The following is a 21,706-nucleotide window of genomic DNA, read 5'->3' on the forward strand; positions in this document are numbered from 1 at the left end:
CAATTTTTCCCTGTCATTTCCCTAATATCAAAAAAATGTTTTCATGTCTGACTAAATAATAGTTTAGGGAAGTTTTAATCCACTGCTAAAAGGTCTGATAAGCATCAATGTCTTTTTTTTTTTATTACTCGCCTTAGGCAAAGTTCAAGTAGTGTCAGTTTGAATAGCTGTGTGTATTAAAATACATGAAATTGGTAGAAAAGTACTGATTACCAAATGAATTCATTCATATCATCCAGAGCAGCCAGCTTGGGATCTTTCCACCGACTGTTCATAAATATAAAGACAACAGCTGCATTCCAAAGTAGCAACCAGTCTGCTGCAGGCATTTTTGTTGACTGCACTGCACTTTCCAACAAATAAATCCTGATTAAGTCAGCTCTGCCATCAGTACAAGTGTCGTGGTTCTGATTAGATCTTAGATCAGTTTTGGTCTCTTTCCAATTTATGCATGACTTTTTATTATTATTGAGGAGTCTCATGTCGTGTAACATTGCAAAAGAAAAAAAGTGCATAAAGGAATGAAGTGCACGGAAAGATTCAGAGAAGATAAATTCTGTACATGGTAAGTAAAGGTCAAAACTTCATTCCAAATCTGTGAAAGACATCACTGTTGGCTAATACTGTGAGAACAAACACAATTGTAAGTAAGGCTTCAGCACACTTTTTTTTAACACAACTTCACAAAATTAATTTTTTTTATTTCTACCAAATTAAATCAGGGGCTAATTTTACAGAGCTATGTTTTAAATGCAAATATAGTTCATTATTTTGACTTGATTGCACCAGATCTGCTGCAAAGGTTCAGAGCAGGAGCAGCTCTACTCGTAAAAAAAATAACTGAACAGATTTTCCTCTTCTCTTCTAAGACATATTTATGCAGGCATGATGTTACTGCCAAAGACATGTGGAAGCAGTGGAGGAGAGGGGATTTAAAATTGGCTGAGGTCCATTAACATCAAGACATTGCTGTATCTTTTTTCAGTTTTTCTATAATGTACATTTTTTTAGCTGCTGCATATTTAAGTCTTAACATATTAACAGTTTTTTTTTTCAGTCTAAAACAGCCTTGGTATTAAACAGAACACAAAATAGGAAAATGTTTTAGCAACACTGGTATAGATCCCTGCAAGCAAAAATTAACATCATGCCTAAAACATACACACGTTAAGAATTACAAACATGCTATGTTCACCTGTTTTGTAAAATACAATTTACAGGGGGACTTCCCTTTCCCTTCCACTGTTTTGTTTACAGCTGACAAAACTTTAGAGAATGACGCATGCTTGTTGGCCGCATCTTTAAAAGCTCAGGTCACAATACCTTTTGAAGAGTTTACTCAACACTTTTGCCATCAAGCATCACAGACTGCAGAAGTGTCCTGCAGTTACTGCAAAGAGACAGATAAATAGCTCTAGCTCTATCTCACAAAATCTTTAGAAATACAATATCGTACACCCATGTAACACATGCACAGAAATTTGACATACACAATCACAGGTGTGTTTCATTTCTAAAATGGGGAAACCAGTCCCGCAGACATGAGCTCAGCATCTGAGGTGAGAATTGAGCACATGGGAGACAGTCCAAGGTCTTGGAGATTACACATTTAAGCTCACATGAAGAGAGAAGATTCCCATCTGGGAAAATGGGATGCATACAGAAACTGCAACAGTGGTAAAGCTTTCTGTAGAGCTTTCCAGACTTAAACTAAATGGGACTTTTAGTTTATTTTAACACTTCTGAAAGAGCACATTAGTCATTGTGTCCTTGGGCAAGACACTTCACCCCTGCCTCCGGTGTCTGCATCATGGGTGATCAGAGAAGCTGTTGGTGCACATTGGTTGTCATGTTCCTGTCAGACTGCACCAGGGCAGCTCAGAGAAGCTGTTGGTGCACATTGGTTGTCATGTTCCTGTCAGACTGCACCAGGGCAGCTGTGGCTACATATGTAGCTTACAATCAGCAGGTAAGAATGTGGAGTGGATTATATATATATATATATATATATATATATATATATCTATATATATATAGATATAGATATATATATATTTTTTTTTCTCTCCCTCTCCCTCCAGAACTGTATCTGCTGATGTACTTGGCTGATCCTTACAAAACCTGAAGTGCAACAGGATTCTTAGGCACTGTCCATAACCACTATTCAGTTAAGGTCTTTGAAAACAGCCAGGCTGCTTTAGTGAGGACCAGATGGTTTCTGTCCTCACACAGTTACATATGGTCTCTTAACTCCATGCAGGCCCATGCACCAACTTAACAAAAGCAGAACCTAATGCAATGTTTAATAGAGTGAGACAGTGTGGCATTCATGATCAGGGGTAAATACAACTATTACAGAACAAGCTGCAACAGTTCACCACATGATTTGGGTTGCAAACAGACTGTTTAGAACCTGACAGTGTCAACACCATGGCCTTGGTGTCAATGGCTAACATACATTTCCATGGACAATGCCTAGTGTCTCTTATAAAAGATTGAAAGCAGGTGGCCAGAAACCCCCACACAACACAAAACAAGCTATACAACCACAAGTTGGCAAGAACACCAAAGAGAGTAACAGTTCAAAAGACCAATTGATGATGAGTGCTGAAATGAGAGGGAACAGAGTGGGAATTCTAGCATTATCCATTACCTGACTTCAAGATTGGAGCTGGAGCTCTTTTTGTCTTGAGGAATGAGAAGAAAAAAAGAACAATAGGGACTATATACAAAACTGCAGCTATAAATTATCTAAACTTTTTAGAGAGTTTTTGCACCTTCAAAAGAGTTTAGCTATCATATACTGATGCAAAATTATAATAGTTATTTCAATTAATCTTAATAAGAAAATCATCTGAATAAAAGAAGTCACTTAAATTCAAAACAGCATAAAAAATGAATGAAAACATAAAATTCTCAAGGGAATCGGTACAGAGATTTATATGTGCAATGGAATTTCAGCTCACATGCATCAGATTCCATTAGGCGAAATGTGTAACACAGAAACTAAAACACACATCATTGTACATACCGACCAACAGCCAGATAAAACTAATAAAAAAAATTACATGCTGCATAACTTAAAGCTTTTGGGAGAGGATAAAAATGTGCAGGCATCACCATATAATAAATTTGAAGTCTTGTGACACATCATGATGAACCAAAACGCAACACTTACCGTTGACTTATTACTCTGAGATAAATCTACAGAGGTCAACATTCTTTGCTGTGTCTGCTTTTCCTACCTTCATAAACAAACTGAGACCGTAATAAGTCTGTCATGGTGGAATGTAAAAGTCCTGGACGCAAGTAAAGACTTCCACATTTCTAAGTGCCTCTTGGTAACATGCTGATTTATAATGTACAGTGCACCACAATCCAGAAACATTTGTTTCATAAGTATCTTCTGAAAAATATGTGAGCCATAAAGTCACATTTCTATGTCTTCTTTTATCGAATCAAGTTTGTGTCTTAACATGATAGATTTGCTTTGCAATTTTGCTGAATTTTAAGTCATTCTTATTCACATTATTGCAAATTATTTACTATCTAACTTATGAGCTGTTACAGTTTCTGTTTTTACATCTAAGATTATACAAATAGTCTTTCATCAGTCATCACTGGGCATGTTACATGAAATTTCAGGGACAATTTACACAATTATACTCTCAACACTTATAGGGATGTTGTCCAGGTTTCCCAAAAGCTCTTTACATCAAATTCCTTCATGCATTTTATGTAAATGTTTCCATACAGTAAAGTCTTGACAGACAATAAGAATTTGAAATTAATTAACCTCGAAACGGAGAAAGATTTAGTGATAAAAGCAATGCTAGTAAATTACTAAGACTACTATGACACATTTGCTCGTCCATGCATTTGCTCCTGTTTCAAGCTGAGGTTCAGAGGAGGAACCTGGCTGGACACAGGAGCTTGGCTTACTTTCTCCCTGCATAATGATTCTGGCAGAGAAGAGCAGAAAAATCTGTCAAGGGAGATGGAAGAAGGAAAAGCGTTTTGCAAAGAGAGAAAAGCAACATGTGAGTTCCCATGGAGAACTGAACCACGGGATGCGAAAGACAGAAGGGAAAACAGAAATAGTTTCTGACTAGGTCTGATATCTTTCCTCTTATTCTGTCACCTTAATGCGTGAAAACCAAAGAGAGCTTGTCAAAACAAATACAAGAGATGCTTCTAAGAAACAACACATTCCTGTGAAAATGCACTGGGAAAATAGCTGCTCCAGAAACAGGACTTCCCCTTTGTGACAAGTTAGAAAAATCAGATTGGAAAACTTGTGATGTGTGTGTTTGTATGTTTGTATGAGAGGCCCCTTGAGAGATCATTTAAACTTGGCTTTACACATACCATCATACTCGCACACAAACACTGTTATACTCTTACTCAAATAAAAGTACACTCTTACAAATATTTATATACTCTATTATGGGGATTATTCATACTCTCACACAATTACTACTAACTCTCTCACAAGCAATAGTATATCCTTTCACTGATACTTGTATTGTCTCTCACATACATGATCATACTCTCACACACACTCCATTATGAGAGGCCGCTTGAGAGATCATTTTTTAAACTTGGTTTTACACATACCATCAGAAACAGTAACAATCACCCATGTTTTGTGTGTTGACATTGACATTGTAGATTTTGACAGGTAAAGACAAGATGCACAGAGACAACATAAATAATTAAATCTTAAATAAAGTTTACCCTAACACTATTAATGTAAGGGTAAAGGTTCATTCCTGGGGAAAAGGAGGGTTCAACTCTCACAAATTCTGAAAAACCATCCTTTGAGAAGTAGCCACAAAACTAGTAGAGAAAAAGTAAACAAAGCCAAGTAAACTGGCTGTCGCCACAGCTTCATGCTAACATACACATACATGAACAATTGGTGATGAAACCAATCATTATGTACACAAGTGCGTCGGTTCCAGCAATGGTGAACTTGCTTTAAATTCATTGTCTAAAGAAAGCTTGAGTATTAGTTTGAAATAGGTACTGAACTTTCTCTCGGTGGTCCAAGCTTTATTATATATATATATATATATATATATATATATATATATATATATATATATATATATATATATATATATATATATATATATATATATATATATATACATATATATATAAATTCAAATGAAACCTGAATTAAACATCTTGCAATTAACATCTATTGTTTTAATAGCTGGATGCTCTGCTGCTTTAACCAGATTCTCTGACTCAAAGTAGCCTGAAGAGGCAATCATTTCTCCAAGAAAGCGCTTCTTCAACCTTGACTAATCAGAGGCCCCACAGAGCAGCCACAGGTCTGTTCTGCTCCAACAAGGTGAGAACATATTTTATGCAATAATAATAAAATAACACATACTTCCCAATTATGAAATGAGCTTCTGCATTTTACCTACAGTGTCTTTAAACCATTAGAGAGCAGTTGCCTGTCATGTTTGCTATGTTGCAGGGTTAAGGGCCTTGCAAAAGGACTCACAGTGGTTCACCCTCATAAAATGAGTTGAAACAAAAGGAAATTTCTCACTTCCAAAGCTTAACCTACCTTTTATTGTAAGACTGAGCTTGGGCAAGAATCATAAAAATAACATATATTTTTTTAGTTTTCATCAAGCAGAAACTCACCATACTGACACTGTGTCCCTTTGAAGCCCAGTGGACAATGACAAATGTGGTCCCCGTTCTCTGTACATCTCCCACCGTTGAGACAAGTATTTGGGCTGCACATTCCTGCAGATGTTAAACATTACATACCATAATGTTGCTTACGTGGTCAGGTCTGCATGTATTTCTGTACTCTCATATGTTCTGTACATACTATATCCGTCAGTCTCGGCTTTCTTCAGCTTTAAGCTCTGTACTCTGGAAAATTCTTCAGCCACATTAATTCCTTTGTATTTTTTCTCACACCGAGTCAGACTTTCTTGCCATTTTTAAAGTGGTCTTGGTTAATAGTTCACCAAGATTTAAAAAAGTTTAGATATTTGCTGCATTTTCATTTTTAGTGCCACTTTTAAGCAATTTCCTGCCAGTCTGTCCCAAAAAAACATCAGAAGTTCTCTTTATTTAGCTGCATTTACAAACCTGCCAAACACAGAACTATTTGACAGACTATTTTTTGCATCATCAAAGTGAATGATTGCCAATAAATTGTAAAAAAAAAAAAAAACAAAAAAAAAAAAAAAACATTAGCATGGTGTGCAATGTTTGCAAAAACTCAGAGGAAACTAGACAAGAAGTGGTCAAAAGAAGAAGTGTCAGGTCTGAGTGTCTGAACTCTATTTGAGTAAGAAGTGAATATATACTGACGAAGCTAACCAGCTTGAAAGGGACTGATTCTACTGTTTCCTGATCAGAAATGGTGTCTATGAAGAAAAACAGTCAAAACTTCTATTCTTAAGGAAAGGAAACAGGGAAAAAGTTGAGCTATGCCAAATGACAAAAGAACTGGACCAAAAATCAGTACAACATCTCCACTAAAGAGATGAATCCTCTCCAGTCAGAAATGCAATATTATGGAAACAGCATGGGATCATCTTAAATAACAGAGGCAGCTGACGTCCAAAGGAGGGCTTTAGAATATAGCCTGGACAACTTTCCATTAAGATGATTTGAGAAATTACAAGAAAGCTTAAATCAATAATAATTTTAGTTTTTTCATTATTGATTTTACTTAGAGTCTGCATGTTGCCCATCACAATTAGATTTACTTGAAAGCAGTGAGCTATAAAATGTCAATGCTCAGGAAGCAGATGTGGGGTTAAGGGCCATGCTCAGGAGCTCACAGTTGCTCACCTCTGTCACCTGCTTTTAGCTTGTTTTAGAAAATTCTGGTTATGTTAATTATGCACAAACTCACCCAATTTGCTACATTGTATGTGTATGTTGCTACAACATACTCATCTTAATAATGCCTGTACTCTTGCTATATGAATAAATGAGATGCCACTCAACACTTCTACGCTGTATTTTTACACAATAGCTTGAAAGGGACTTTAAAACCATCACTATCTAATATTTACAGCATGTAAATTAAATAATTCTATTACTTACTGTGTACACAGCCCATTTCATCATCCTTCTGAGTCCAACCAGGGCAGCACTTATACACTGTGTGTACATCCATGCTGTACACTTGTCTGTATGCAGTGTAATATGCTGTCCTAAGGAAGAAAGCTGCTGTCAAAGTCCAACAACTTTAATGTTGTTACCCTATTAATTAGTGCTTAACACCATTCATTGAAACTTATATTACTAGAAAACAATTCAAGGATCTCATACAGCTTCAAACAATATCTTTGGAGCAATTTGCAGGTACCCGGTGCATTACCCACATATGTCCATATATCTTATTTAGCAATTTCTCCTCTGTGCATCTTTTATATGAGAGAAAACTGCATTAATTGAGGTTTTTTAGCTCCAAACCAGAGTGAGAAAAAGAAAGAAAAACAGACGTTGTCCATCCCTGATGTGCAGAAATACTGAGTACCCATTTATACCATGCTTGTGATGCAAAAAAAGAAATAGACTTGACTAGGAGTATCAGAGCTGTTGCATTAATGAAATCCTCCTTCTAACTATAGAAACATGCATATCTTTGGGGATTAGTTATGTTTTTAAAAGATGGAATTGCTCCTACCTTCTTTCGTAGCTCATACACCATCTATGACTTGTGCAACCCTGCTTCCACACCTTTACCATGCGGGTAAAAGCCTGGGCACATGGCTGACGGCCCCCTAACATAGACATTTCTTGGTTGGAACAAACGTTTGGCCTGTGATGATATACAGAGGTGACAGAAAATTATGTTTGTGTTGTTCGAGACATTGGAGGACAAAAACTATAACTTTTACAATCTAGCCCTAAAATCTTTTTTTTTTTCTTGACTCAGTATGTTGAACCTGGTGGATAACTCTGCATCCTGGTACTTACACATGTTTGATTACAGGAAAAATCAAACAAAACTTTCATTGGGTTGCTACCATTAACCATCCACTAAAGAAGCATTACCACAGATAGTTTAGGTGAATGTTAAGATTATGGATGCATTAATCTTTTAAAAATTTTCAAGTCTGAGACAAAGTTGTAAATATCCCATCATCTGATTGTGTTGTTCATGCAGGTAAAGTGTCAAAGTTGTTCTGTAGAAACCATCTGGCTACAATACATAGCAGCTTGAAATTGAGAGGAAGCACTCTGCATCTCCAGAAATGGAAACAATCTCTTCCATGATATCCTGCATTGTCTATTCCAAGTCAAGACCTATTTAAAAGTCTTTCCAAAATAATTAATAAATAAATAACCAATGCTGATGCACATTACAACTGCATGTAATAAACAAATCCATGTTCATGTTGGACCTGAAAGAGAGACTCCTAGTGGGAATTTACGAAAATAACAGACGGTAAATTAACAAAGAAAAAAAAACAGCGAAACTTCATTTAACTTACTTGTAATTTTTGGCTAAAATGGTCTTTTAAAGTTACATGTGCATTGATTCAATTTCCACTCTTTTTTCAATTAATATGAATGTAAAACGTTATCACCTTACAAGTCAACAGAAACTGGAAATAAATAACGGAGAAAAGCACTTACATCCCAAGTTGCAGCTCCAAAGATGATGCGATGTGCAGAGTACTTAATAAAATTACACACAAAAGTAAAATCTTTGGAAACATATTTCCAGTGAGTTACGCAGACCAGAGAGAAGTAGTCGTTCTTCGCAGCCTCTGTATGGCCGTTAAATGACCGCAAGCATCTTGACATTTATGAAAGTCCGTCTTTAGACATGGCTTTGTTTTTCTTACACTGGTATTCCCGATTCCACTTTCAGGCTTCTGGATGATCAGACGACTTTAAGCCTTTGAGAGCCTCCGTGTAAATGCACCACCCACAGTCTCTGAGGGGCCATCTCTTTAAACCCCCCGACAACACTGTGCACACACTCAACTCGTTTTTCTACAGTCAGGAAAAGAAGTTGTAAGGTGGGTTTTTTTTTTGTTTGTTTTTTTTTTTAATTCAAAATAGAGCCAGCTCAGAATTATTATTATTATTATTATTATTATTATTATTATTATTATTATTATTATTATTATTGTTGTTGTTGTTGTTGTTGTTGTTGTTAATGATTATGTTATAAACTTTATTGGAGCGTGGAAATGTGAGGAACTAAGGCAGTAGAGAAAGCGAAAGACACCAAAAGAAAGATTGCAGCATTTTGAAAGAATGAGATACTTGCTGTAATGTCCTGAAATTAAAACAAACAAAAGAATAAGTTTGGGATATGTCCATAAAAATGAAATACGTTTAATTAAAAGCTCTGTACATTATAGTTATTTCTTTCTTTCTTGATATTTTTCATGTTTTGTTTCTTTTGCTTTAATTTCAGCGCCTGGTGCTGGTGGCGTCACTTCCTGTTGACAGAGGTATTTCCTGTTTAAAGTTGTGACACGGGAAAAGCAATAAGAGAGGAGGTTTCACTCTCTCTCTCTCTCTCTTATACGAATACAAAGAGATGTTTGGCAGTTGCGTATTTGTAATACTTGCAATTAACCTGTCAGAGTATATATAGAAGATCCATGCCGTTTAGGACTTGATAAATAAATTACCTTCAGAAATTGCTGCCTTGATCAACAAACCAGACGGTAAGAAGTCATGCTAAAGCGCTAGCTTGAAATGGTGTTAAGTTGTTTTAAATACTTTTCCTCAACTGTTCAACCACAATTATAAAATCTTTGAAATAAAGTTAAAACATAGTGTCTGATGTTTTCATTTTATAGCAGTTAAAAATAATTTCCTGGCGTTGATTCACACAATCTTTGGTGTTAGCATATTGTTAGCTGTGACGTAAAACAAATGAAAGGTCATTTTTAACTTTCTGCCTGTTCTGTAAAGGAAGATACACATGTTTACTACGGTCATTATTAGTCCCAATGTTACTCTGAGAAATCAGAGGACACTGTTTAATCATATAATGTGTCACGAGCATGTTTCCATTTGTAGTCGTCCCTGCCCCACTTAACACGACATCCCATGATCTGTGATCTGTCTGGAAGCTTAAGCTGAATGAGCTCTACAAGTAGCATGTGGTACAACTAACAAAGCTTACATTAAATCAGCTGGAGTTAAAATTTCACATATCAGCATGTTTTCACTCTCCTGTAACTTTTTGTGCCTTACAACTAGTTGTTTTGTTGATCAAACTTTTCCTTACAGCCAAATGAGTGGAGCAGCATTTCCTTCCCCAACAGTCGAAATGGCTGAGATGAACCGTATCCAGTATGAGCTGGAGTACACTGAGGGCATCAGCCAAAGGATGCGCATACCTGAGATGCTTAAAGTGGCTCCACATACCCATGAGGACCCCAGTATTGGATCACAGGAGCTTCCCACTAGTGTTAAAATGCAAGTCCCTGAGCGAATTGTAATAGCAGGTAGGTCTGCTGTAACGCAGAATTAGCACATCAAAGTTTACCTAAACTGATCATTTGGTCGTAGTCATTGATTGATATTATACAAACATTGAAGCATTTGGTGAGATATTTACCCCTCTTGCTACTTAAGACCATTGTACTTACAACATTGGTATCATATCAGCTGCTTAATAGTGAAAATAAAACAAACATAGGTATGGATAAAGTGATAAAGGTCTTTCAGTTTTCCTTCTCAAAACACCCACAGCTTGTTGTTTAAATAAATTATGGAATGAATAAATCACTAATTTCAACCTCTAATCCACACCTTTATTTACCAGGAGACCCCACTGAGGCCCAGTTTTCCAGACCCAGAGATTTAGACCTTATCCAGTCAACACCACTAGAAGCGCTGTCACTAAAAACTCCACCTAGAGTCCTCACCCTCACTGAGCGGCCCCTGGACTTCTTGGAGGAGGAGCAACGGGCGCCTCCAGATAGTGAAGAATTGGTAAGTGATAAAGCAATAAATTGTTTATCACTAAGAACACTCCATTAAAAGTACCTGTCAACTTATATAATGTCCTCATAGCAACTCATGTTGAATAAGTTGTCTTTGTTATTTAATATAGTTGCGACCCCAAGGACGTTGGCGTCGGGAACGATCGGCCAGTGAGAATGCAGCACTCCGTCATAACAGTCAGCTGATCCACAATGATTCTGCGTGAGTATTGGTTTATACATACCATTAGCTAAGTATTGCCCCCATCTTACCTCCTGTTTTGTGTGCACATGGTGGCATGCTGCACCTTTCTTTGCAATTTTTGCGCCCTGGCATTGCATAGCTGGATTTCTGCTTCCATAAGCACTTATGTTTAATGAAGCTTTCATTGCTATTAGTGTTGATGCAGAATGCTGTTGTGTTATCCTCTGTCACTAATCTGTTAACATCTATTCATTCTGTAATAAGCCATTATAGTTTGATCTCATCTTGACTGTCATTTAACGATTTCAGGATTAGTGGTGATAAATGGATAATTTAACAGCTCAAACACCGCAGCCTTCCCTCACCAACACTGTAGGACATAAAATCAATAAGAGAAAAACTGCTGAGTGAGCAGTGTGATGCAGGACAAAGAATTTCCATACAAAACTCAAATGTTAAATACGTCTGGATTTTGTTAACTTCTATAGCGGATGCTTTACACAGCACTTCACACTACATGTGTTTTGCAACTTTTTTGCTTAGGTAGAAAATTAAGAGATCTGCCTATTTCTTAGACTGCTAATAAGGTTACCATTTTCAGACACGATGCATGCTTTTAACTTTCAAGTTAGATCAAGCATTAGTCTTTCATCAACAAGTGAATATTATTGTTATGGATTCTACTGATAAACATAAGTAGAAATGGTTTGACTTTTCTGAAAAGCCTTTGATGTTAAGAGGTTTTTTTTTTAAATATAAAAAAGGTTTAAGTTTGAATGGGTTAACTGTAAAAAGATGGTGATGGGTCTTACTTATTCAAATATTTTGTGTCCTCTGCTTTGCCGTTTTTGATGAGCAAGCTCAGCTTTAAGCGCTTCTAATGGGTGGCAGGTTTCGTCTTCGGCTTTTGCTTCTACTTACTTTAACAGGAATGCAGTGTTTGCAGAGTCAGTCTAGGACAATGTTTTCCTTATTTCTCTCCCTTTCCTTCTCCCTCCTCTTCCTTTGCCCTCTTTTTTTCCATTTCCTCCCTTTCCCCTTTGAACTTGCTCCTTTCTATGGTGGGCACTGAGCAGTGCGACTTTGCACCCCCCAGCCACTGTCCAGCCATGCCCCTCTCTTACCCTGGCTGAAGAACACAACCTGTACAGCGCTAGCGGTGTTCTGTCTTTCATCCAGTCCACTACGCGTCGGGCCTACCAGCAGGTCCTGGAGGTCTTGGATGAGAGCCCACGCAGGTGATCTCCAAATCATCTGGTCGTTTATTTATATATTCATTTACCTTAGAAGTAGAAATGAAAAATAAGCCAAAAGGTAATTATCAGCAAGGATAATACAAACTTCAGTGGATATCGCCCTGAGATTTGGTAACCTAACGTTATCTTTGATTGATGCTTTGCAGCAACTCTGAGTTACTACTTCTAACTCCCATTAAAATTATTAACAATATTAAGTCTAGGAGCTGCTCATTAATAATGTTAACAAGCATATATCATGTAAAAATGTGTTGACTTTGATTTTGAAGTTTGCGGTTTTGAGACTTTGATACAGTATGTGCTGACAGAATGAATGGTCACTTGTTTTTTCAAGTGGAAAAGGTGATGAGAGTTGATCAACTTATTAAACTTTTATTTCACCTAGAAGAAAAGGAATAATTGCACTTTAGGATTTCTTTCGGTTAGATAATATTCAGAAAGGTCAAATGAGCTGTAGCACAGAGAAGGGTTTATTAAAGCTGGGGTAGGTAATGTTGGGGCGCGAGCAAGATGTGAAAGTAGCACCCTGTCTTGGCTCCTCCCTCTCTGGTTTTGCTCCTTGCGTGATCCATGGCTTTTTTCTTACCTCCGCCAAGGAGGTTATGTTTTTACCACCATTTATCTGTTTGTGTTCAAGATAACTCAAAGAGTTATGGATGGATTTTAATTAAATTTTCAGGAGTTTTTGGAAATGTGAAAAGTAAGAAGTGATGGATCCAGGAATTTTTTAAAGGCCATGGCGGAGGGTTGTGCTCTCTGAGTGCTTTTCTAGTTTGCAGCATTTTCTACCAACGATTTTCTCTTTCTCTGCTGTTTGTTGGGAAGAGACAAATAAACCGGGCTGGGTAGGGAAATCCTTTCTGCATTTTGGATGAGAGCTGGGAGAAGAAGTTTTCGAAATATAAGAAATTAACAACTTCAATTCAGCCCAAGCATTTTGATTGGTCAGTTTTTACAGATTTACAGTAAACTGAGGGGTCTAACTATATTTCTTTCTGTTCATCATTAGAAAATGTATAGACTACTATCAGAACGAGGAACCACTTCACCTAAAATTTAAAAACCCAGCTTTTAGTGAAGTAGTGCTGGTAGCATTTTTTTTTTTGTCATTGAAGCTGGAAATTCCCAGTTGCCAAAGGTCTGTAACTGGAAAAAAATAGAGAGTAAGCTGAAGGCTCATAACACAGCAAAAAATATTGCAAAGTAATCACATTTCTGCTCAGTTTTTCTTTTGGATTTTGTTGTTTGGATTTTAGTTTCTTTGAATTCATTGGCTTAAAACAAAATGTGCTGTGCTTCATGTTCACAACTTCTGCACAGCATGACTCACAAAATATCTTTGTGCATACCTGGCAAAGTAAGATGAGGTGAGTCGAGGCGTGACAAAAGCTTCTGAAAAAGGCTTTAGATCTACCTAGACAACACCAACATGTCGGTGAAAGCACCTCGGTGCAGTATTGCTATAGACTCAGAAAAAGGACTCTTAGTTTCTTTAACATCACAAAAGAGTGTAGATGTGCAAGGGACATGCAAGTTGTGTGCATGTGTTCAACTCTCTTTCTCTAGACCTCTTTTTGCCCTGTCCCAATTCTGTGTTTCCCCCACCTCTTCAGCAAACCATCACTGCGAGGGGGGTCGGCTTCGAGCTCCAACCCCCAGCACGATTCCAGGTAACTTCACCTGGCACCTCGTTCTTTTCCTCTATCCTTATCCTCATCCTTTCCTGCCTTGTGTTCTCATTTCGGGTCAAAATGAGGTTAAGCTATGCTGGAAAACTTCTAAGTTAGTAAAAATCGCGACGTCTAAATGATTATAATTAATCTTAAATGCAACATTCAGATTAAACGCCATCTTTTGATTGGCTAAATTATATCATTTTCAAAGCAGCTGTTTTCTTTTCTAGGCTTGCGTTGTCATCATACGAAGCATCTCTGGATGGGACTTCTGATGATATGTCAGTGGTTGATGCAACAACACTGCGACGTCAGGTTAGTTCAGAATAAACTAACATCATTACAGTGAATTATGGAACCTGTGTGACTGAAAGGAGAAAAATCTGCTGTTTCAACAGCTCATCAAGCTTAACCGGAGACTCCAACATTTGGAAGAAGAGAACAAGGAGCGGGCAAAGCGAGAGATGATCATGTACTCCATCACGGTTGCCTTCTGGCTCATCAACACGTGGGTGTGGTTGCGACGTTAGAGCTGGCCTGCCATTGGTACGGAGGAAGAACCTACTGTTCTTTATTCAGTGTGTCAAATATTAGCTTCTTGCTGCACTCACTCAGTTCTCTGCGTCACAAGACCTCCACACTTATGTGAGGCCTGTTGCACACAGGGTTGATGTTTTGATTTTGTTTATTTAATACATGTACAGTTTTATTTTTTTACTCTCATTTCATCTTCTAACCATTTGTTTGTGTTTTCGCTTTTATTCCAAATCTACTTGCCCTTAAAGTTATGCCGACTATAACTTTTTGTAAATATTTGTTCATGGCACTCCGAGCTTTGGGAAGATTCACACAGTTTAGCGTAGTTAATCAAAAACTGAAAAAAATAGAGCTACAATGTAGAAACCTGTATCTCTACAATGGAAACATGCTGAGTATTTATTGCTGAGGGGAATATGTGACTTGGACTTGGGAGTGTAATAAACCTATTAAAAGCATCGTATGTGTTGTTTTTATTTATGCAAAAGGTGATCCGTATTTTTTCCATTTTTGTTATGTTGTATTTTTTTTTTTTTTAGATATTTTGTTTCTTATTCCCTTGTCTCATTTTAATAAATGCAAGTTATATTTTATATTTTTATAGTTTTTTTTTACCGATTAAAAGTAGAAAAAACGACAGTATGCACCGATCAAGTCAGAATTTATTGTTTATCTAAAACATTACTACAAAAAAAATAAAATAAACACAGTGTCTGACATTTCAGTTATATTTTTGGAAACCAGTTACATTCAACAAATTTCCAATGGTTCCAATTGGCTACCCAAAGTCAAACTTAGCTGTAAAGTTTAATTTCTTTTAATGTAACGCTGCCACATGGCTGATTAGACTGTTCCTGCCTATAAAATGAAGAAAAAAAAAAGTTTCTATCCATATGAATTAATCCAGCTCTTCAATCAGGCAGTGTAGTTGAGAGATGGGTTGATTTATTGTGGACTGTGGATTTTGGGAATGGATTTCTTCATCCTCTGGATACACCAGTGAGGAGGAAGTAGGGGAGAGCCTTACTGATTTGTCATTACTCATGAAGAACAATGGCTTCTTATCTGGTCCCGAAGTGGACACGCCATCCCTCTGATCCTGGGTTGCTTCGTCTTCATCCCTACCTTCTAATATGACTTCTATTTTTGGTTTGAGCACTTGCTGAGAAGAAAGCTCAGAGAAATCTTGTGCATCCACATCCTCTAAATCCGGCAGGTCATCAATACAGAGTGATCGACTTTGTGGGAGGTGAATGGTTTCCAGCTCTTCATGCTCCAGCTCAGTGACCAGCGGTCCAGGTCCATGTGTTAGGACAAAGTCACCTTCTTTTGGAGGAGGAGCCTCGTTCAGAAGTAGATGTTTATTTTCAGGTGGCTCCCTTTTTGCTATATTTGTGAACTGGCTTTGTTCTTTTTCTTCTTCCTCATCTGTCTCTAGCATCTGTCCTACGGGACTTTCTTGCTCTTGAACCCAGTTTTCTGGATTCATTCCTTCTCTCTGTTCTCCAACAGACTTCATTGGTGATTGACCGTGGCCTTTCTCATACAGGTCACTCTTTACCATATGACCAGGCTGCTCTGAATCTACACCTTCTATAAATGTTTGACTTTCCTGTTTTGACTGACGCTGCAAGAACTCTTCATGGGCATCCAGACTATCCACCACAAAAGCCTGGACCTGCTCTCCTGAAGAAGAAGGCAAAATCAGGGTGCTGCACTCCTCACAAGGGGTCTCTGGAGTGGTGTGGTCCTCAGTTTCCCCTGAAATGAAATAATTACATTGTTGTAACCTACTTGTCTTCTTAGTATACTGGTGTGATAAGACCTGAAAACTCACCTCTTTCTTGTAACTCTCTAAGGCGTCGTCTCTCCAAAGCTTTTTTTCGAATTATTGCCATTCCATCGATGTTGTCCTGAATTTTCCTCCTCTCCATTGTTTCCCACTGCTCTCTTTCCTTGCGCTCCCCATCTACCCCTCCCTCTGCCCACGCTTCTGCACACGCCCGATCTTTGGGAAACACTGGGCGATCATCAAGGAAGGTGAGCTGCTTGAGACGTACAATCATGGTCTTTCTGTAATTTGGGATTTTTTTCACAACCTCATTTCCCATCAGGTGAAGTACTCGCAGACATGGCATGGCCTCAAGCACAGTCAGGCTCTCAGGATCATTTAGAAAGTTATGAGACAAATCTAACACACTAATGGCCAAACATTGACTTAAATGTTCAATGTCAGCCAAGGTCTCCAGCTTGTTATGGGCTATCATAAGAGTACTTAGTTCAGGAAGGCAGGAGATGTTCTCAATCACTTGAATGTAGTTATTAGAGACATTCAGGCTGCACAGCTTTTTTAGATGTTCAAGTTTTTCCAGCTTATAGATGAGGTTCTCCTGGAGGAACAAGCAGCGCAGATCAGTCTGGGCATCCAAGTTCTCGATGTGTCGAAGCCCATTGCTCTGCAGCCAGAGACACTTCAGCCCTGTATACTCCTCAAGGTTCTCAATGGCGGAGAAACCTTGCAAATGGAGATACAGTGTTTCATTCAGGGAAGGTGTGAAGTACAGTTTGTGCTTCTTACAGTGGTCTTTGAGGAACTTTTTGGTGATTCGTGGGCCGCTGTGCTTTTCCTTTTCTTCTTGCAATGGGCTTTGTAGTTCCAGTTTTTCTTGTGCTTTGTCCTTCGTGGTGACATCTGATCCGTTTCTGTCAGGAGACTCTCCGGCATCTCCACCTTCCATCTGAGTTGCTGTCTCTGTTTTATCTCCCATCGTTTCTTTGAATCCGAAAAATCTTTCAAATTTTGTCACAGGAAGTAACTGAACAAATTTGTAGTGTTGATAAACTAAGGTTTGTCAGTCTGTCTCAGTGTAACGATGCCACTTCGACTTCCGATTTGTTAGTTAACAGTTTATGTATGTTTCCATGGTTACGCCCGGTCAGTTAGTTACCACCGGATATAGCTTGTTGTTTCTTGTCGGAGAATTTAAACTGCTACACCTTGCTGTCAAGCGAAAAATGGCGACGGGTTATATACTAAATCGAGGCATGCTAACATTAGGAATTTACTGCCAGCGTGTTGGCAGTAGTATTTCACTTACACAGGTCAGAGGGAAAAAACGATGGATGAAAGCATACACATATCTCATGGCAAAGAAGTTAAAGCTTGAAGGACCTCTGCCACCCAAGCCACGGTAGCGTTAGTATGCACTAGCTGTAGAGAGCATCTCAAGGCCACTGGTGTATTTTATTTATAAGTCAGAATGTAATCATATCTAATAGGCCGTAGAGGAGAGTAGTTAAAGATTAGAGTGAATATATATATATATATATATATATATATATATATATATATATATATATATATATATATATAGATATATAGATATAGATATATATATATATAGATATATATATATATATAGATATATAGATATATATATTAGATAGATAGATATAGATATATATATTAGATAGATAGATATAGATATATAGATGTAGACAGAAAGATATAAAATGTATTGTGTGTAGTTATGTGTTTGTTTTCGGTGAAAGTGTGTACAACTACGCGGGTCTTAATTGTTTTGGGTTTTTCTTTTTTTTTTTTTTTTTTGCTGTTTCTTTTTTAAAATCATAAATAGTTTGAAAGGAAACCGGAGCACAGGAGGCTGGCATTGCTCCTCCTGGGTCGCATAAATTCATACTTTACTTAATGTCTAGTTCATCCAAGCCCCCTCTGTGACTGGTGTGAACAGGAAAAAAAAAATCTATGCCAGTTTAAACTCAATGTATGATAAAGATTTTTTACTCTCCTCAGTATGGGTTACCCACATTATACTATGTCAGCAGCTCAGTCAGTTACAGCTGGCTTCCTTTTTGTTTGTCTTCCAGGTGGCAACAGCCTAACTGGGATTACCATGCTGAGGTTCAGGCTTTCAGTTCCCGCCTCCATGAAAACTTCTCCCTGGAACTTCTGAAAACAGCCTTCATCAATCCATGTTACTTGCTGGCGGAGCAGGAGAGAAGGAAGCAGCTGGGTGTCGACATGGAGACCACAGCTCTTCTTCTTAATGATAACATTCACCTGAGTAAAAAAGGATCAGCATTTATCAAAAGTTTCCTGACCGAATGGTGCAGGGCAAGCTTCCCAAGCCTGCCAGATAAAGGGGTTGAGAGTATTGTGGGGCATCTCCAAAGTCCTACAGTTGTGACATATGTAGCAAGAAATCTCGGCATTGAAGACCTGACCATGAGTGCAGAATTCCCTGTCCCAGATGATGTGCTCCATTCTACATTCATGGCAGTGATTGGAGCTCTGCAGGAAAGCAGTGGAGCGGAGCAAGCTGGATTATTTGTCAGGGTAAGACCTGTGTTGCAAAGAATTATAGGCAGTTAAATTTCTTTTTTAACATCAGTGAATTTTTATTCACTTACACCCTCTCTGCTTGTCTGTTTACCTAGGATTTTCTGGTAAGTCAGCTAATAGGAAAGGACCTATTTGATATGTGGGCTGTGGTTGATCCCATGGGGCTACTGGTGGAAGAGCTTACTAAGAAGAATATGCCTCTGCCAGAACCTCGTCTCATCAGGTCTGCAGGAGAAAGTACTGTCCTGCCACTGTACTTTGTTGGCTTGTACAGGTAAGTGTGTTGTAACCCAATATAGTAAATGAGAATGTTAGACAATATGTAAGAAACACTAACAACAATTCAGGTTTTTCTGCAATGCAGGTCATATGTAATGGACTTGACAAACATTTTATGCTTGATTTGGTTAATGTACTTAATTTTGTATTTGTTCATCTGTATTTATTTAGTGACAAGAAGCTCCTGGCTCAGGGTCCAGGAGAGACACTCATCGGAGCTGAGGAAGAAGCAGCACGTGTGGCCCTCCGCAAACTCTATGGCTACACAGAGAACCGTAAACCCTTTGACTTTTCTCTGCAAAAGCAGCATCAAAGGCCATTACTTCAGTCAGCCAACAGCAATTGATGGCAATGGCGATTACACCGCAACATAAAACTAAATGAAAGGGGGGGCAGTTGGACAGGAACGTAATTTACAGAGTTTTCATATTGTGAATTGAACTTGAGGCTAGTTGTGGATTTGTCAGAATGGATTCTGTGAGGATTTTAATTGTTTAATACCTGCATACAAAGCAGAACTGGAGAGGTATTCAAGTCTTAAAAAAACATAAGGTTGACAATGTTATAAGATCCACTTTTCCAGTTGATTGAACAATCCAACATTGTAAAGTTCTCTGGTTATGAACTTTCTCTTGACTTAGTTACTGGTGGTTCAACAGTCCATTGCCAAAATTAGCCCTGGCATCTGTCCATCACCTTGTAAATAATGCAATTTCCATTTGGTTTATTTTATATTCTGTTTTATGAATCAAGTATAATAAAAATATAAATAGAAACACGTGTGCTTTGTAACTGTTCATTCTCTCTTTGATTTTTTTTACAAATTCACTGATTCCACCGCAAGCATAAATAACTCTTTACATATAGATAGGTAATGTACCTTTCTTAAAATATCCAATGACATTAAAACTTGATATACAAACAACATTGTTTATTGACTAAAGAAATCAGTCTCCAGTTGCAGGTCCAGACTGGCCCACAGGAGGAGATGCGGGTTAATTTCCCATGTACAAGGGAGCAGAGGGGGCCTGATTAGGAATAGATAAGTTAAGGAAGAAGGAACTTTGATATTCTCGGTAGGCGCTGTGGTTGATAAATGTGTTATGCAGGTATAGCGCCACTCTACAACACCATCTCACGGCACTTTACAGACATCAATATGAGCCAAATTGGAATAAATAGTGCAGTTCAGCAAAACCAGCAGATCGCATTGAATCTTGACCAATCCACTCCCCCATCCTGAGCATGCACAAGGTGACAGTACAAAGGAGAAAAAAAAAACACTTAAACAACACAATGTAACTCCAAGTCAACCAGACTTCTGTGAAATGGAACTGTCCACTTAGGAAGCAACACTGATTGATGATCAATTTCACATGCTGTTGTGCAAATGGAATAGACAACAGGTAGAAATTCTAGGCAATAGGCAATTGACACACCCAATAAAGGAGTGGTTCTGCAGGTGGTGACCACAGGTCACTTCTCACTTCTGATGCTTTCTGGCTGATGTTTGGTCCCTTTTGAATGCTGGCGGTGCTTTCACTCTAATAGTAGCATGAGACGGAGTCTACAACCCACACAAGTGGTGTGGCACATCAGTGTGAGCTGTGCCAAGGTTTGCTGTGTCTGTCAGCGTAGTGTCCTGAGCATGGAGGCGCTACCAGGAGACAGGCCAGTACAGCAGGAGACGTGGAGGAGGCCGTGGGAGGGCAACAAGCCAGCAGCAGGACCACTACCTCCTTCTTTGTGCAAGGAGGAACAGGAGGAGCACTGCCAGAGCCCGGCAAAATGAGCTCCAGCAGACCACAAATGTGCATGTGTCTGCTCAAACAGTCAGAAACAGACTCCATGAGGGTGGCATGAGGGCCCAACGTCCTCAGGTGGGGGTTGTGCTTACAGCCCAACACCATGCAGGGCGTTTGGCATTTGTCAGAAAACACCAAGAAGGGCAAATTCGCCATTGGCGCCCTGTGCTCTTCCCAGATAAAAGCAGGTTCACACTGAGCACATGTGACAGAGTCTGGAGACGCCGTGGAGAACGTTCTGCTGTCTGTAACATCCTCCAGCACGACCGGTTTGGCAGTGGGTCAGTAATGGTGTGGGGTGGCATTTCTTTGGAGGGCCACACAGCCCTCCATGTGCTCCTGACTGCCATTAGGTACCGAGATGAGTTCCTCAGACCCCTTGTGGGACCATATGCTGGTCCGGTTGGCCCTGGGTTCCTCCTAATGCAAGACAATGCTAGACCTCATGTGGCTGGAGTGTGTCAGCACTTCCTGCAACACGAAGGCATTGATGTTCCCCGTTCACCAGACCTGAATCCAATCGAGCACATCTGGGACATCATGTCTCGCTCCATCCACCAACGCAAAGGTGCACCACAGACTGTCCAGGAGTTGGCAGATGCTTTAGTCCAGGTCTGGGAAGAGATCACTCAG

The 21,706-nt window shown here is 38.7% G+C and overlaps 4 protein-coding genes across 5 annotated transcripts in view; 2 read left to right on the plus strand and 2 right to left on the minus strand.

Annotated features, from left to right (window-relative positions):
- The window catches only part of egfem1 (EGF-like and EMI domain containing 1), a 56,333-nt gene extending 47,558 nt beyond the window's left edge, over positions 1-8,775 (minus strand). Inside the window, exons 1-4 of the mRNA XM_079246429.1 lie at positions 8,638-8,775; positions 7,682-7,816; positions 7,096-7,205; positions 5,668-5,772 (exon numbers count right to left, since the gene is read on the minus strand). Of these exons, the coding sequence (XP_079102555.1) occupies positions 5,668-5,772; positions 7,096-7,205; positions 7,682-7,816; positions 8,638-8,720 (433 nt within the window). The 5' untranslated portion in view covers positions 8,721-8,775. The remainder of the gene's footprint in view (positions 1-5,667; positions 5,773-7,095; positions 7,206-7,681; positions 7,817-8,637) is intronic.
- Positions 8,776-9,498: 723 nt separating this feature from the next.
- mffa (mitochondrial fission factor a) lies at positions 9,499-15,023 on the plus strand. Of its 2 annotated transcripts, XM_079247003.1 has the most exons (8): positions 9,499-9,686; positions 10,258-10,475; positions 10,796-10,965; positions 11,087-11,178; positions 12,237-12,398; positions 14,030-14,086; positions 14,320-14,404; positions 14,488-15,023. In XM_079247003.1, the coding sequence occupies exons 2-8, from the start codon at positions 10,262-10,264 to the stop codon at positions 14,617-14,619; spliced, it is 912 nt and encodes a 303-aa protein (XP_079103129.1). In that variant the 5' UTR covers positions 9,499-9,686; positions 10,258-10,261; the 3' UTR covers positions 14,620-15,023. The 2 variants fall into 2 exon arrangements, with proteins under 2 accessions (XP_079103129.1, XP_079103130.1); XM_079247004.1 differs by lacking the exon at positions 12,237-12,398.
- Positions 15,024-15,524: 501 nt separating this feature from the next.
- Positions 15,525-17,394, minus strand: LOC306760136 (dynein axonemal assembly factor 1-like; the record flags this gene model as incomplete). Its single annotated transcript, XM_079245928.1, has 2 exons — positions 15,525-16,387; positions 16,464-17,394. The coding sequence occupies 2 exons, from the start codon at positions 17,392-17,394 to the stop codon at positions 15,525-15,527; spliced, it is 1,794 nt and encodes a 597-aa protein (XP_079102054.1).
- A 243-nt stretch (positions 17,395-17,637) lies between these two features.
- On the plus strand, positions 17,638-20,038 carry mrpl44 (mitochondrial ribosomal protein L44). The gene is made up of 4 exons (XM_079246725.1): positions 17,638-17,817; positions 18,515-18,983; positions 19,085-19,263; positions 19,440-20,038. The coding sequence occupies exons 1-4, from the start codon at positions 17,642-17,644 to the stop codon at positions 19,612-19,614; spliced, it is 999 nt and encodes a 332-aa protein (XP_079102851.1). The 5' UTR covers positions 17,638-17,641; the 3' UTR covers positions 19,615-20,038.
- Positions 20,039-21,706: the final 1,668 nt, after the last annotated feature.

Source organism: Telmatherina bonti (assembly GCF_933228915.1).
Source record: "Telmatherina bonti genome assembly, chromosome: 9".
Taxonomy (NCBI): domain Eukaryota; kingdom Metazoa; phylum Chordata; class Actinopteri; order Atheriniformes; family Telmatherinidae; genus Telmatherina; species Telmatherina bonti.